At 37.6% G+C, this 16,642-nt stretch overlaps 1 protein-coding gene across 4 annotated transcripts in view; it reads right to left on the bottom strand.

Annotated features, from left to right (window-relative positions):
• Positions 1–16,642, bottom strand: part of LOC120770297 (multidrug resistance protein homolog 49) — a 26,667-nt gene extending 10,025 nt beyond the window's left edge. Inside the window, exons 1-11 of one of the 4 annotated variants that reach the window (XM_040097658.1) lie at positions 16,362–16,631; positions 13,317–13,468; positions 13,206–13,248; positions 11,426–11,619; positions 11,202–11,346; positions 11,040–11,140; positions 9,457–10,976; positions 9,225–9,394; positions 8,446–9,158; positions 8,222–8,384; positions 7,289–8,157 (exon numbers count right to left, since the gene is read on the bottom strand). In XM_040097658.1, the coding sequence (XP_039953592.1) occupies positions 7,408–8,157; positions 8,222–8,384; positions 8,446–9,158; positions 9,225–9,394; positions 9,457–10,976; positions 11,040–11,140; positions 11,202–11,346; positions 11,426–11,619; positions 13,206–13,248; positions 13,317–13,426 (3,909 nt within the window). In that variant the 5' untranslated portion in view covers positions 13,427–13,468; positions 16,362–16,631 and the 3' untranslated portion in view covers positions 7,289–7,407. Of the gene's footprint in view, positions 1–7,288; positions 8,158–8,221; positions 8,385–8,445; positions 9,159–9,224; positions 9,395–9,456; positions 10,977–11,039; positions 11,141–11,201; positions 11,347–11,425; positions 11,620–13,205; positions 13,249–13,316; positions 13,469–16,361 lie in introns of those variants that run through there. The other 3 variants (XM_040097659.1, XM_040097657.1, XM_040097660.1) reach the window with 3 other exon arrangements.

Raw genomic sequence — 16,642 nt, 5'->3', positions numbered from 1 at the left:
GCCTTTCACAATTATTTTTTTAAACTTTCGTCGAATTATGAATTTTCACATTGCTTCAATACTACCAATAGCACTTTACTAGTAATTTTCTAGAGCACACACTTCAAAATCAAATTGGTTTAAATTATTTTCAGCCGATTAAGAGCACTATTATCAATATTTATTTCGAATATTTATTTTGGTTTGCTTCATAAAAATGCCCGAAAGTTATATACAAAAACCGTAAGTAGCAATTTTAATCCGCTTTAATTGTTGATACAAAAATATCCCACAAACACTGACCAGATATTCACCATGCGCCAAATCTTGGAAAAGGCCCGTGAAAAGAGAATCGACACATACTACCTCTTCGTCGATTTAAAATCCGCCTTTCACAGCACGAAAAGCAACTGGCTTAATACCGCTATGTCCGAACTTGGTATCCCCGCAAAGTTAAACAGCTGAGTAAACTGACGTTAAGCAACACTAAAAGCTCCGTCAGGATCGGGAAGGACTTCTCCGAGCCGTTCGATACCAAACGAGGTTTCAGACAAGGCGACTCTCTCTCGTGTGTCTTCTTTAACCTTCTTCTGGAGAAAATAATTCGAGCTGCAGAGCTAAACCGAGAAGGTACAATCTTCTATAAGAGATCATTGGCCTTAACAACCGCCGAATTTCAATGCAGGATATCTTTTGCCAACAGGTGCTACTTCGGACTAAGTAGGCAATTGAGAAGTCCTCTCTCGACGAACAAAAACAAAACTCTATAAGTTACTCATTATTACCGTCCTGTTAAGTATATGGTGCAGAGGCATAGACGATGACAACATCTGATGAGTCGTCGTTGTGAGTTTTCGAGAGAAAAGTTCTGCGAAAGATTTATCACCCTTTGCGCGTTGGCCACGGCGAATATCGCATTCGATGGAGCGATGAGCTGTATAAGACGGCATTGACAAGGTTCAGCGAATTAAAAGACTGCGACCACGCTGGCTAGGTCATGTCGTCCGAATGGACGAAAACACTCCAGCTTTGAAAGTATTCGACGCAGTACCCGCCGGGGCAAGCAGAGGAAGACCTCCACTCCGTTGGAAGGATCAGGTGGAGAAAGACCTGGCTTCGCATGGAATCTCTAATTGGCGCCACCATGCTAAAAGAAGAAACGACTGGCGCGCTATTATTAACTCGGCTATAACCGCGTAAGCGGTTTCTACGCCAGCAAAGAAGAAGAAGAAGATATCCCGCAAACATAAGTAAATGTGAAAATCTCACAACAACCGTCAACTTTGTCTAAGCTTCACAATCTTATCGGAGGACACTTCAATCTTGAATCAAATTTTTTACACCACTTCTTCCTACCAAATATTCGCCAACGCGTGCAATCACCGCGAGCTCCCAAACGCGACTGGAGTCCTCGCTCTGCTCCAACTGAATGAAACTATTGGCTAGCAGTACCGCTAATTATAATGATCACTGTGAGAAAGTCGTAGCGCCGACTATAACGCCCGATTGTTTACGTTCTAATTTTAATTATTTAATTAGTTTTATGCCCTCTTTTATTTTATGAACACGTATGAAGCGACTATTTAGTAAAACTGTTAGTCACTGGGCTCTAATATTCGATATGGTCGAAGCTAGAGTATCTGAGTCAGTGGTTTATCTACGTCATAATGGACCAAAAATAAAATGTTGGTAACTGCGAGAGTTTGACTTTGTTCGGTGGAAGGAAAGTTCTTTAAAGAAATTACGAGGCTGCAGATAATGAAGCAAGGAGATTATGTTCTTCTTGTTCTTTATAACAGCAAGGTGGTTTTCTACTTTTCATGGCGGGTGTTTTTTACGTAGCGGGTCCCAAACTCAGCACAAAACCCTGTGGGAGGGATGGATTATGCTAGTTTTATTACAAATCATTGATTTTCTCTGTTTATTAGGGAAACAAACCATACACCCTATATACATATAGCGCTTTTTATTACGAATTTACAAAGTTAAATTAATAGACAAAGTAGTATTAATATTATATACAAGTATGTGAGGCAATTAATCAGAGATCTAATGATACTTTCTCGAAACCAACCTCTTTTTATAGCCTGAACAGGGTATATTAAGTTTGTCACGAAGTTTGTAACACCCAGAATTAAGCGTCGGAGACACTATAAAGTATATATATGTATATATATATATATATGTATACGAGTATATGATCAGTATGTTGAGCTGAGTTGGTTTAGCCATGTCCGTCTGTCTGCTTCCCGTCTGTCTGTCTGTATATACGAACTAGTCCCTCAGTTTTAATGGTATCGTTTTGGACGTCATATCCTCTTCAAGAAGCTGCTCATTTGTCGGAACTGCCGATTTCGGACCACTATAACATATAGCTGCCATACAAACTGAACGATCGGAATCAAGTTCTTTTATGGAAAACTCTCACATTTGACAATGTATCTTCACAAAAGTTGGCACAGGCTATTTTCTAAGATAATAATATAATCTCCGAAAAATTTGTCAGATCGGATTACTATAGCATATAGCTGCCAAACAAACTGAACACATAGTTACTAAAAGAAATGCACCTGTGAAGGGTATATTAGCTTCGGTGCTGCGAAAGTTAATGTTTTTTCTTGTTTTATTATTAACTTATCTTGATCTAGAAGTAACGAGCAGATGAATTCTCACATCTAATAATAAACAATCCGTATCTATTACTGTTTATTTAATAATGTATATTAGATAACAAGCAGGAGTGACTCGCTTAATTGTTGCCTAATAGACAGAGTGTCTATAACGCGATCTCAATCCACCGCTAACCAATAAAACTATATTGTTCTATAACATCTGCTTATCTAAATTAGTGCTTGGGTGGTGGTGTTGGCGCTGCCTTCACCTAGTCTTCGGTATTTTCAAAGAAAAAAGTAGGTAAAGTAAATAAGTAAGAAACAGCTAGATTCGAGTGCTACCGAATATATTATACTCTTGCAATTTTCAAAGATCAAAGGCAGGAAAACACTTCCAAACTTCGAATTCTTATGAACTTATATTATAGGCTTTAGTAGGTTTTGCTTCGTGTTTTAGATATTTATAATTTTATTCGAAATATGAAGTTTAAACAAAGGTCTAGACTCTAGATCTCTTGAACGATTGCATTAACTTTTGCCATTTCTCAAGTTTTCTCGAGAACAAGTTTCCACGCAATTTTATGAATATAACCCTTACGCTGGCCGATATATTTAGCATGAAGTCCTTTCGAATAACGGAAATTATTATACATTGTGACAAAAAAGTACCCGCAAATTGTGATTAAATTCCTCAGGTAAATGATATTTCAAGATAATTAGATAGGACTGTACTTAATTACCAAATGTCAAATATGAGTTCGATCTGTCAACCAGTTTGTTTACAGCAGCTGCTGAAGTCGGTACATACTTAGTAACTGCAGTAAATCGTAGACCGGTTTCATATATTTTCGACATTAAACTCTAGTATATCTAATATTATAATGTCCGGTTTCACAATCCATACTTAAGTTGTGCTTAAGTACTGAAAATGGGAGACTTAAGCAGTGCTTAAGCAACAGCCGTTTTTTGTTTTGAATTTTTAGTTATTTGTGAAAAGAAGAATAATAAGAAATAAGAAACTATTTTTTGTAAAAAACTAAAATATTTAATTGGATTGGGATGTCCACCAGCTCCAATAGGTGCTCTGACTCGCTAGTGGTGAAATTCAGGGTTCTTTTGTTGTTTTCATCCATTTTGATGTAACTTTTCACGCAAATTTATGTATTGTCTGTTATAATTTAAATATTTCAAACATATTTTTATGTATGACATTTGTAATACAAACTAGTATGTATGTTGCCCAAAACATGGCCATATATCATTATAAAATTTTATAGAAATTAAGCATTGTATGTGAAACGCAAATGCTTAGCTAAGACTTTATTTGGGCACAACTTAAGTACTCGTATGGAATGTGAAGCCGCGCACAAGTTTGCTTAATTTGGCTAAGATAAAGAGTGATATGTGGTACAAAGTCAAACGGAAGATTGAAATCTTTATGTTAGGTATATGGGGGTTTGGGAAAGTATTTATTCAGTTTTTTAACACAAGGGCATATTATTCTTCTTTTTTACTGGCGTAGACACCGCTTACGAGGTTATAGCCGAGTCAATAACAGCGCGCCAGTCGTTTCTTCCTCTGCTTTCCTTGACTGGTACTGCGTCGAATATTTTCAGAGCTAGAGTGTTTTCGTTCATTCGGACGAGAGGGTACATTACTATTTGGAAAAGATTTTCTCTAAATTTCAATAACACATCGCACAGATTGAAAGATATTCTCGGTAGAAAACCGATGGGGTCCACATATACGGAATATTGTGTTTAGAAAAGGTATGATTGACGATTTTTAGATGTAAGGTTATAGAGTGTACGGTTGGACCGACAGCCGGTCCGCAGCAATTCAACTCGACTACTCGTCATGCTGATCATTTATACATAATTTCGTAACTATCTCGATAAGATTAAGGAGTTACAAAACCCCACATACCACATACTTATGTATGTATGTATGTATGTAAGTAATCGTTTTATTTGTATGCGTAAGATGGACTTTTAAGTTTGCTCTTTTAGAATACAAATATTTCAGTACGTTGTGAAATACCTCGATTGCTCTCAATAAACGTAAAGATTTTTCAAAGTATATCTTTATACCCCAGTAGAGTCAAAAATATGTTAAAATGTGTACACATGTTTATGATATTGATTCTAATGTACCGCACATCCACCTAATGCATATGAAACGGTATTCACAATATTTGGTAATCTAGTGACTCATAACGAAGGAAAACCCTAATTTCTAATCAAATTTGACTATTTAGATAATCATTTCATTAAGTGGGTGTTGTATCTTAACTGCTGCTATCTATCAGGAAGAAGAAGAAAAAATTAAGAAAAAGTAAAAAAAAACGGAAGAGTAGCAGAAACTAACAATAAAATATCAAAATGGTGTTTGACACAATCTCTTCATATCAACACTTGAAAATTCATTGAAATTCACTTGAAAATTCATTAATAGACTTTTTATTTATGCGTCTGTTTTAACACCTGGTTCTTAGTGTGACAGTAGCTATTTTCTGCTAACAGAAATTACACTGCCAGAAACTATCAGCTCTCTGAGTTTTTTACGCTCTCAATTTGTGCTCACTTCTGATAAATTTTTGGATTAATAAACGCTTGTCCAACGGAAACTGTGTCAGTTAGTTTTATCCATAAGTTAGTGATAGTCAGCAGTTAAGAAACAAAATGCTACACTTTTTGCCATTTTTCCGCTAGAGACATTATTCCAGTGTAAAACTTTCATCAGTCTAAATCGAAATTTCGAAATTTCCAGAACAGAATCGAGCGAACCATTGTTGTGCTACATGAACTGATAAACCAGCATTTCCGTAAACTTTACAAATTTCATTGGTGTCTTGCTTGGCATTTTTCCAATTTTTATACAAAAATTTCAAATATAGCGAATTTCTTCATTATTTTCACCCATTTTTGAATCAATGTAACTTTTATCAACTTCCCCGAATTTAATTTTTTTTGTTTAAATAAAGCTTAAAGTCTCACCTCACTTTATGGTATGACACAATGTGATTGGTAGCACTGGAGATATTTTGACTGCAACGACATCTATTGACAAAATACGAAAAGACTTTTTCGACTACCTAATATCTGCTTATAATGCAGACGGGTTTGTTTTTACGGGTTTTACGCTTCTCTTGACTCATCGGCTCTGAAGCCTCAACACTCCTTTCGGTACTTTTATTCATATGTGTAAAACGGCACGTGCATGTATGTAAGTATGTATGCATATGCTTAAAAATGGGTGTACGATTAAATAACAACAAAATCCGTTATCAATTGCAAATATACATATATGTGTTTAATCTTACACTCAACGGTTTGGGATTAATAACATAATAATGGATGCCAATTCATGTCCATAACACCAGCTCGCTGATAAGAGAGTGAATTTACCGTAACTGACTTTTTTTGACAAATCTCCGATAATCACATATGTACATATGTATTTCGATTAATCACTGTGTGTCAATTTATCAGTAAAGTTTTAAATTATTGTTACAGGACTAACATATTTTTTGCTCGAAGAGCGAATGTAATTGTGTAAAACCGACTTACCGCACCGTTTTAATTTTCCTTTCACAAAATTTGGCAAAAAATATAAATTACAATGTTTTTTCCCGTTTGGGAATCGAATTGTTTCAAGACCATGAAAAAGTAGCAGAAATAGCTGCAACTATTCAAATTATGAGAAAATCTATTTTGATGGAACTTATTACACGTGTTCCTTGGGAGTCGGAAGATAGGCGAAATTGCATCATTGCAATAAATTGTTAAGTGCGAAACTGTAAACGAGTGGCGCCTGTTACTACTAAGCCCCAAATCCACATAGATTTGATATTAAATGTCGTGTAAGCCAGACAATAGAAAATATTTAAGTAGAGTACCCACGTGCAAATGTCATAATGAACGGGAGGTGAGTAGCTGCGAGCTGTAAGCTGCGTTCTATTTTGATAGATACTCGTTATTTCACGCTTTCATTTTATTACATTTATTATCTTGGCGTTCGACGATCGAAATTCCAGAAGATATTTCTGCAATATCTCAATATATACATGTATATATGTACAAATTTGTATATGCATACATGTGTAAGTAGGTTTATCTTTATAGCCGGGGTTATATAATATACATACATATGTATGATTATATAATATGGTGAAATCAGTGAACGTCAAATAACGTGAAGGTGCACATCGAATTTCGTATGATCTTCGATTAAACTTTCCTTCGTCGTAAGGTGAATTCCTCGGTTAAAAATTTTCAAATTTTTGCTGTTGAACCTGCACCTTCTCGTTATTTTACGTTCTCTGCTCGTATAACCATTGCACCAGATGATAAACACACAATAACGTCGCCTATAGTTAGGTATGCAACGCGACTCAGAAATCCTGTATGTGGGCAATCAGCTCAAATGAAGAATTTACTCTCTTAGTTTTCAGAAACAGCAAATTGCGCGGGACACGTTGATACTGTTAATCGAGGCGGATGTAAAAACTTTAGTGTTACCTTTGGGATCTTTCAGAAAACTTAGCCGGTGCGTTGACGGAGAGTAAGATTTGAAGCAAAACGAGTAAACGATAAGCGTGTTATTGGTGTCATCAACAACCACAATTTTAAGTGCATCACAGTTTTAAGCCTCATTGTATATTCAGCAAAATACCAATTTAAGAAATTTAGTTAAAATTCTATGTATTTATCTATTTTACGCAATAAATAAAAAAAGTTAATGCTACATTAATATCGAATGGACTTCATGTACATATCAGGTTACTGCCAACACTAATTCTAAGGGGAACCATTGGTTAAGCCACTTGCTGCATCATGTACAGCTCTGCGTATATGCCATTCAATGCCATTAATTCCTCGTGATTGCCTTTCTCCACCACCACACCTCTCTTCAGCACACATATGAGGTCCGCATCCCTCACTGTGGTCAGTCGATGCGCAATGGTAAGGCAAGTACGACCACTACGTGCAGCGTCAAGGGCTTCTTGCACCACCTTCTCACTCTCCATATCCAATGCAGAAGTAGCCTCATCCAGTATCAATATCTTTGGATTACGTACCATAGCGCGTGCTATGGCAATGCGTTGCTTCTGACCTCCAGACAGTTGAGCGCCTTTGCTGCCCAAACGTGTGTTGTAGCCTTGCGGTAAGGAGGTGATAAACTCATGTATGTTCGATTTCTTGGCCGCTTCAATAATTTCAGCCATCGGAATATCTGTGCGGAAATTGTTGCCGTACGCGATATTTTCAGCAATGGTTCGGTCAAATAGAACGGGTTCTTGCGAAACTAGACCCATGCCGGAACGTAAGCTATCGAATGAGAATTCCGTTGTTGGTACGCCACTCAGATTGACTTTACCCCGAACAGGATCATAATAACGTAACAGCAGCTGTACACATGTGGATTTGCCCGAACCTGAAGGCCCAACCAAGGCCACTGTAGTGCCGCCTTTGATGGTCAAATTAAGGTTCTGCAATATAGCTATGCCTTTGCGATTCGGGTAATTGAAATCGACGTTTTCGTAAGTAATGTCGCCTCCAGATTTCTAAAATATCGAAATGGATGATTAAAAATGTTCAGTACTAGACCATATTGGTGTGAAGACTTACCATTGTTGTGTTGTATGGCTTATCTGCAGGACTGTACATAGCGGGTGTACGTTGAAACAGTTTTAGTAAGCGTCCTGCTGACAGCACTGCAGCGCTAACATTGGGCGCATATGACAGAGCCTGACCTAACATCCATGAGCCGAAAATAAGTCCCTCGGAGACTCTAAAGATGTGCATACTATTATTGACGGCAAAGAATCTTAGAAATATTTTCCTCCACTCACTTTATAATATTCGCATACGGTACTTCATCATTGGATACTAGAATACCACCGTAGTACAACGAAATCCCATAGGCTAAGAACGGTGCCGTTTGTCCCATGCCGTAGACCACACCGCGGAAACGCACCTTCTTGCGACACGCCTTATCGGCTTTGTCTATTTGCTCGCAATAGCGCTCAAGCACATGGCGTTCCTGCCCCAGACTGGTCACAGTGCGTATGTTAGCTATTGCCTCCACCGCAACACGCGACGCATCTTCAATTGCCAATCGCTCTACATTTGTACTCGCCTCCATAAATCGTGCTTCGAAAAGTATGCACGCACACACCAGCGGCACAGTAAGCAGAGTGACTAGTGTCAAATTCCAGGAGAATGTAAACGATAGAATTACGCCGATGGTTAGAGTAGAGATTGCTTGCACAATGATGCCGATGCGCGAGCCCGTTGCACCCTGCACGTTCGAGCAATCGCCAGCAAGGCGTGCACACAGCGCACCTACCGAGTTCCGTTGGTCATCGAAGTAGGCGACCTCTTGGCTGATTATGGCTTTGAAAGCGTCATGACGCAGTCGGGATGTCATCTTCACACCCGCGATGGTGAACATGTAGGTTTGCAAGAGTGAGCTAACGCCGGTTATAACGCCAATAACGATGAACAGGAAGGCAAACAAAATCGATTGCCTTGTGATGTAACTGTCGTCGGGATCGGACAAAATCTATATCGAGTTGAGTAGATGGAAGAGTTGGTATTGATATACATTAAAATATTATTCGATACTTACGCCAAAGAAGTCGCCGAAGAGCACAGCCCATGTAGGAAATGTGGCGCCATGCAACATAGCTGATATGCAGCCGACTAGTATGTAACGCCACTCTGGAGCATTCATTTTCATCAGTTGCTTGAAAGTGATCTTATGCTTTTCGGTTTTAGGCTTCTTTCTTTTCGATTTCTCTATAAAAAAATATGTATGTACATATACCGTTTTAATCTCAATAAATGTTTGGTTGGCTTACTTTTGCCCACATCACTTTCAGCGTCGGCTTCATCGACACTTGTTTCGTCCTCATCGTCGGAGTTATCAGGCACTTGCAGTTGTTGCTTACGCTGTCGTACTGCATTGGAGGTGTTCGCCAAAGCCTCTTCTTCTTCCTTACGTTTCGATATCATTACCAACTTACAGTAAAGACCACCCGAGCGCATAAGTTCAACGTGTGTACCCTGCTCAGCCACCACACCATCTTTGACAAACACAATCAAATCAGCATTTGTCACTGTCGAAAGACGATGTGAAACCACCAACGTGGTACGTCCTTTACTGGCCACATCGAGCGCATCCTGCACCCGACGCTCGGATGTGGGATCTAAAGCCGAGGTTGCCTCATCCAGTAACAATATCTTCGGGTTTCGTATGAGTGCACGGGCAATGGCTATACGTTGCTTTTGGCCACCAGACATTTGAGCGCCACGTTCACCCACCATGGTATCATAACCACTCGGTAGTTTGACAATGAATTCATGACAATTGGCCATGCGTGCGGCTTGCTCGATTTCTTCTTGTGTTGCTGTAGTTTTGCCCTGACGTATATTTTCACGAATGGTTGTAGCGAATAATACTGGTTCCTGACCGACTACACCTATCTGTGAACGCAACCAACCCACATTCAATTCCCGCAGATCACGCCCATCGAGACGTACACAACCACTGGGGGCATCATAGAAACGCTGTAACAACTGTAGTGTGGTGGACTTACCACAACCAGATGGTCCCACTAAAGCGACGGTTTGACCAGCGCGAACTTGCAATGAGAAGCCCTTGAGTACTTGTACATCTGAACGTGCTGGATAACGGAAATGTAAATTTTCGAAACTTATGTCACCGGTCACAGACTCCAATTTGTCACCACTCGCATTTAACGGATCAATCGCTGACTTGCGATCGATGGTGGCAAAGACGTTTTGTGCCGCACCTTTTGCCGTTGCGAATGCCTCCACATGTGGCAGTGAGAAACCCAAGTTCTGTGCACCCATGATGATGCTGAATAGCACGATAACTAACGAACCCGACGTGTATAATTTATCATCCATATAGCGATATTTCAATATCAACTTAATGCCATACCATATAGCTATCGCATAGGCAATGTAAATTATGAACCACATAATGCCGGCGCCGACACCGGAGTAGAAGCCTTTCTTTCGACCCATCTTCTCAGCTGGCACCAGCAATTTGCCGAATCTTTCAGTTTCTATGCGTTCACCGCTAAAGGCAAGCACAGTACGTATGCCCGAGAAGACTTCTTCAGCGACCGCACCGGCATTCGAGTAAGCCTTCAACTCCTTTTCTGTGAAAGTGCCCTGAATTTTAGCCACCAGTGCCGTAGAAACAATAATAAATGGACAACAACTGATCACTATCAGTGTTAACAGCCAGCCATAGACAAAAGAGAAGATAACTCCCGCAACGAACGTCATTATCAGAAATACAAACATTGCGACCTTTTCGCCAATGCCCTCCTTCATTTTGTCCAAATCTCTGCAATGGATTAAATGATTTAAAAAAAATTTCGCTTTGAATAAAACCTTCCTTCACACATACTCTGTCATTTTGTTGGCGAAGGTATTGCCGGCAGAAGTGTCATACCAGGACATATCTTGACGTAATATAGACTCCAAAAACAATTTTCGAATTTTTGCGATCTGTGTTAAATAATCATATAAGTTTAAAAACATACATATTAGCCTATCGTGTCACACAAACCTGTCTAAGCGCCACTTTATTCAACATCATGACCGCCAAACTTAAAAGCAATAGTTGGACCATGCAACCAGCCACCGTCCCCAAACCAAAAGCCAGCGCATCATCTTTAACAGCCTGCATATTCTCGGCGTGAGTGGCATTTGTGCTAATTGATAATGGAGCAATGTTTAACCGTTATTTTTGTGAAAAATAAATGAAGTTACAGAAAAAATTGTGGAACTTACAGCGTCTTGCCACCGCCGAAAATATTCAAGATTGGTGCAGGCGTTGAAGTGCCAATACCCACATCGCGATCTATGAGCAGAGTGGTGAATTCGGCGTAAATGATGACATTGTATGGCACGCATATTGAAGCCAGCGATGCCGCAAGCATACCGATGATCATTATCAGACGATCCCATATGCTGGCATAGCGAAACTGAAAAGTATAAATTCTATTTATAGCGAGACTTTCCACAAAATATATCTGTTCCTACACGACTATTTGCATAACACATAAAAATCATTTTTCTATTAAGTACCATTACCAGTACCGTAAGATATGCATTGATATTTTCCTGATTATAGAATTATTTTTGGATTTTTGTTATTGAAACCGTATTTTAGCTCAGGAACTTATCGAAAGGCTTTGAAACCTTCCATTCTATTCTTATAAGCAATCAGAGAACTGCAACGAGCAATGGATTTTTGTTTATACTTAAGTACTGATCCGTTACTCTATCTGATTCTTTCAGTTCGGTTCATGTACACGAAGCGAACCGTTTGTCTTCAAATCAGCGATAGAGAACAACTTTGAACCACTAGCGATCACCTTATACCTGATTTGTTTATGAACGCATGAGCAGAAAATACCCGAAGTGATGCAAACTCATGCTTCAATGATTGAAATGGTCGGCAGCGTTCGGTTTGTATGTCATCCCCTAAACACTGATTAACTCGTGCACTTCTGTTCTATTTGAAATACATATGTTTGTATATATGTATGTACATGTATAATGAAAATTCCATCGAGTAAATACATACAACAAATGTATGTAATATATATACATATGTAAGTACGTAATCGATGTAATTTCCATTGTTTACGCATTGAAAATTTGTAACATGCGCACATTTTTCAAATCACACACACATGCTTCAAATCAGTCCAGCAGAAAATTGTTCTTGTTTGCTGTACTTATAGATTTACTCGTAGGTTTACTCGTAGATTTACTTATAGTTTACCCGAAGTTTCACATCGATTCAAGCAATCGTCGCAACGCTATGAACTGACATGATGCGATTGGAACCGAAGCCAGCCATACGTTTACTCGATCGTGATTGCCGAAGAACAGATTGTTCATGTTGCATCAGATCAGTTGACGCTGGCGTTTACTCGAATTGATCAACAATGTTGTCTATGCTGAACTGAACTGATTTGATTGTATTTTTGGCACGAGTGTTTGTTCTGATTTTATCATACTCGTTGCAGCTCTGTGTAAACAATCAAGAAACCATAGAGTTCAGTAGTCGCTTCAAATCTAAAATCAGATTTTATTGACTAATTGTTTCGCTGTTAATCGGTATAGAGATTCCTGAAGCCTATATTCATAGCTTTTGGATAACTAATAATATCTTTTGGTCTCAAAAATGAACGCGTACATTGTAATTAATACAGAAAATTACTTTAAAACTATATACATACATATTTACATATGTATGTATGTAACGCAGACGCAACTACAGCGGACGCTCAAGGTGTCATGCACCCGGTTGACCCCCATCCACGCGAACTGTATTACGTTAGTTAGACTCATAACGCTGTCACAGACTTCAGGCCCATTAGCACATCCTGATTTATTTAGTTGAATGGCAACAATAAATAGTTGTATGAACAATATTATGTCATATTTATGCGCTGTTTAATTAGGCGTCAAAGTCAATAATAATCGTTAATCGACCGATAATTTTTGTGTTTTAAAAGTCACTCATGAAGACTACTGAATTTATTAAGTTGTCACTTACCAACTCCAAATAAGGATACTTCTTTTCTGTAGTATGGTTCTCACTAAAAGCAGAAGACCAAAGTACAAATATTAGTAAAGGAGGAATGAAAGTATAAAGAGTACAACTTACTTTTGTGTTTCCTGAAAATCGTTTGGTCCTGGCAGACCTTCTGATTTTTTGAAGTTTTCAGCAGGATCTGAAGGACCTGGTATTGAAACATTATAGCTACTACTGACCATTTTTATGTTCTTTTAAAGAAATTTGAGGGAACAAGGCTTTCGCTAAAATTAAGAAAATAAAAGAGTTCAAAACACTTTGCTTTCTGCAGATAAATAATACTGTGTAACAACACAAATGTCACTTTAATTTCTTAACATTATAATTTGAAGCCCTTGATTGTATGGTAGACAGAACTATTCTTAATTGTTTCTTTATATGTATGTATGCATGAATCCAGAGACGTGTTCACACACAAATATGTGTATTCCAATTCAAGATCAAGGAATTTTGACGCCTCGAAATATAACAAATCATTTAATTGTTTCAATGGGCAAACAAAGAATGTCGCGATCATTTGCATACTGTTGCGCTGTAAATTCATACACACGTTCACATGCCTATATTCATATATTCATATACATACATATACTGTATTTACGTAGTGGAGATAAAAAATAATGAACATTACAGACATTTGTTTAACAAATCCAAGAACAATAACATTGGCAATCTTTGCTGTAAAATCTTAAAGATGTAAAACAAAACTGTATTCCTTCATTCATTTAGTAGTACTGTGTTTAATTAGAAGCGACTACGCCGGTACACATAGTAAACATTTATTAACTTTTGTGTTGTTCTATGAACATTTTACCTTTTATGACTTCAATTAGATACTAACTATTAAAAAGTTTGCTGTTTTTACTCTGATAACGTTATTTTATTCACATACATAACTATAATATGTGAAATCTAAAATATCAAAAATCGTTTTTAATGCAAGCCCTACGGCAGTCCTGAGCTGAGGGTTCAAAGAGCTAATGATTATAAAACTCATTTTTCTGGAAGCGTTCGGAAATATAAAATGCTCAATTATTTACAGATTCACATACAAAGTTTGGATTTGTTGCTGTGTTCAAAAAGTAAGTCTTTTAAAACTGCCGGTCATCAGGAAGGCATGCATATTTTTTTAAAAATCCAAATTACGCGCGTTTTTGTAAAGAACTAAAAGTGAATTTTTCGATTTTTACATGGTAGATTTTGCTGAGTGAAGAAATTGATTAAAATCTTGTTTGTAGAAAGATTTTTTGCAGACACGTTGGAAATATTGCTGAAGTCCTTTGGTGATCAAACTATGGCACTAAAAAACGTTTATGAGTCGTACAACGAGTTCAAAGTGGCCCGAGAACGCTTTGCAGACAAACCGCACTCTGGACGACCATCATCCTCTACCGACAAGAATCACGTCTAAAAAAAATCAAGGATTTGGTGATTGAAATTCAGCGATTGATTATTAGAGCTCTCGCTGATAGTGTTGGAATATCACTTGGCTTAACCCAAACCATTTTTCGATCTTAAACGGGTCAAATCCACATTCGTGCCAAAATCGCTCAAATGCACCATGTTGGATTGGTTCTTTGCGCCTTTTTGATAAAAACTCGAAAGATTTGTATTACGATACGAAAAATAAATTCAACAACGGGTTTGCTTAAGATTTCTTGCTATTAATGGAGATCGTTAAAAATATTTGGTGTCGTGAAGTCATCGAAATTACGATAACATCGAAAAAGTGAAAAAAGCAATACTTGAAAATCGTAGTGCTAGCATCAGACAGATAACATATTTTTTCAACAGCTGTAACGGATCGATTTAATATATTTTGCTTAATGTTTTTGGTCATTGAAGCGTGTCAATGTTAGGCTTGTATAAAAGAACCTGCAACTTTTCCAAAAACCACGTTGAGTAGAGATCGCAAAAGTTATGCTTGACAACGTAGGGTTCACATTCATAAAACGCATCATTACTGATGATGAGACGTGGGTTTATATACATTCATATATTATATATTAGGCTGAAACTGTCCAACAGTCTAGCGAATGCCACTCGAAAAACGCGCAGAAACCGAAAAACGATGATCTGGTTCACCAGGAATTCTTTTGAAAGGATCAATTTGTCAATAAAAATACTAATTGTCCGTCCTCTAAACGATGGACAAACGATTTGAGTTTTTACCACGATAAGACGCTGTTAAATATCTTTGTAAGATTTGGCCCGTTGCACGTGTAATTTCCCGACATTTCAATCACTTCGCATTTTTTCAAATATTTTATAACACAATTTTTCATGTTTTCTTACAAATCTCGCTCCAACTTGGTCTTGGTCTTATTTCTGTCTTAATTTAAATAAATTGGCTTCAACAATTTTCTTCTTCGGCCTGTTAGTGTTCATTCTTTTTACATGACCTTGCCAACTTAATCGTGGCACTTTGATAAAACATTTACTGTTTTCACCTTTCGTTAATTTATAACCACTTATTTATCGAAAAAGGTAATTTATTATATACTTCCTTTAACAAAATTCACACTAAGAAGAGGCAATTTTTTTTAAATAATAAGTTTGCTATGAAATTTGTAACTCCCAGAAAGAAACGTGTAAAGTATATAAAGAAATGATCAGTGTGAGGTGTTGAGTCGATTTAGGCAGGTCCATCTGTCCGTCTCTCTGTCTGTCTATATGCGTTCTAATCCTTCATGTATGAATAACTTTTTTTCTCGTTATCAGGAAACGCAACACAGATTACTATCCACTATAGTGTACAGCTGCGTATAGCTGATCGTTGTAAACCAAGTTCGAGTATGGATAAATTTTTTTATTTGTCAAATTCAGGAAATTGGCATATCTATAGATTAATATTCAAGGCAATGCGCATATTATTCGTATCTAAGAAATGCACCGGTTAAGTGTATTATAGCATCGGTATCTTGCCTTTCACAATTATTTTTTAAACTTTCGACGAATTATGAAATTTTTACATTGCTTCAACACTTCCAAAAGCACTTGACTAGTAATTTTCTAGAGCACACACTTCTAAATATAATTAATTTAAATTCTTTTCTATCAGTAAAAAGCACTATTATCGATATTTATTTCCTATAAACACTTCAATCGACCACTTACGCGGATATTTATTTTGGTTTGCTTCATAAAAAGCCCGAAAGTTATATACAAAAAGCGTAGTAGCAATTTTAACCAGCTTTAATTGTTGATATTTCACGCAAATAGACATAAGTAAATGTGAAAATCTCACAACAACCCTCAACTTTGTCTAAGCTTCACAATCTTATCGGAGGGCACTTCAATCTTGAATCAAATTTTTTACACCACTTCTTCCTACCAAATATTCGCCAACGCGTGCAATCACCGCGAGCTCATAAACGCGACTGGAGTCCTCACTCTGC

This window comes from Bactrocera tryoni, chromosome 3 (assembly GCF_016617805.1).
Source record: "Bactrocera tryoni isolate S06 chromosome 3, CSIRO_BtryS06_freeze2, whole genome shotgun sequence".
Lineage (NCBI taxonomy): Eukaryota > Metazoa > Arthropoda > Insecta > Diptera > Tephritidae > Bactrocera > Bactrocera tryoni.
This window is presented reverse-complemented; position numbering and strand designations above follow the sequence as displayed.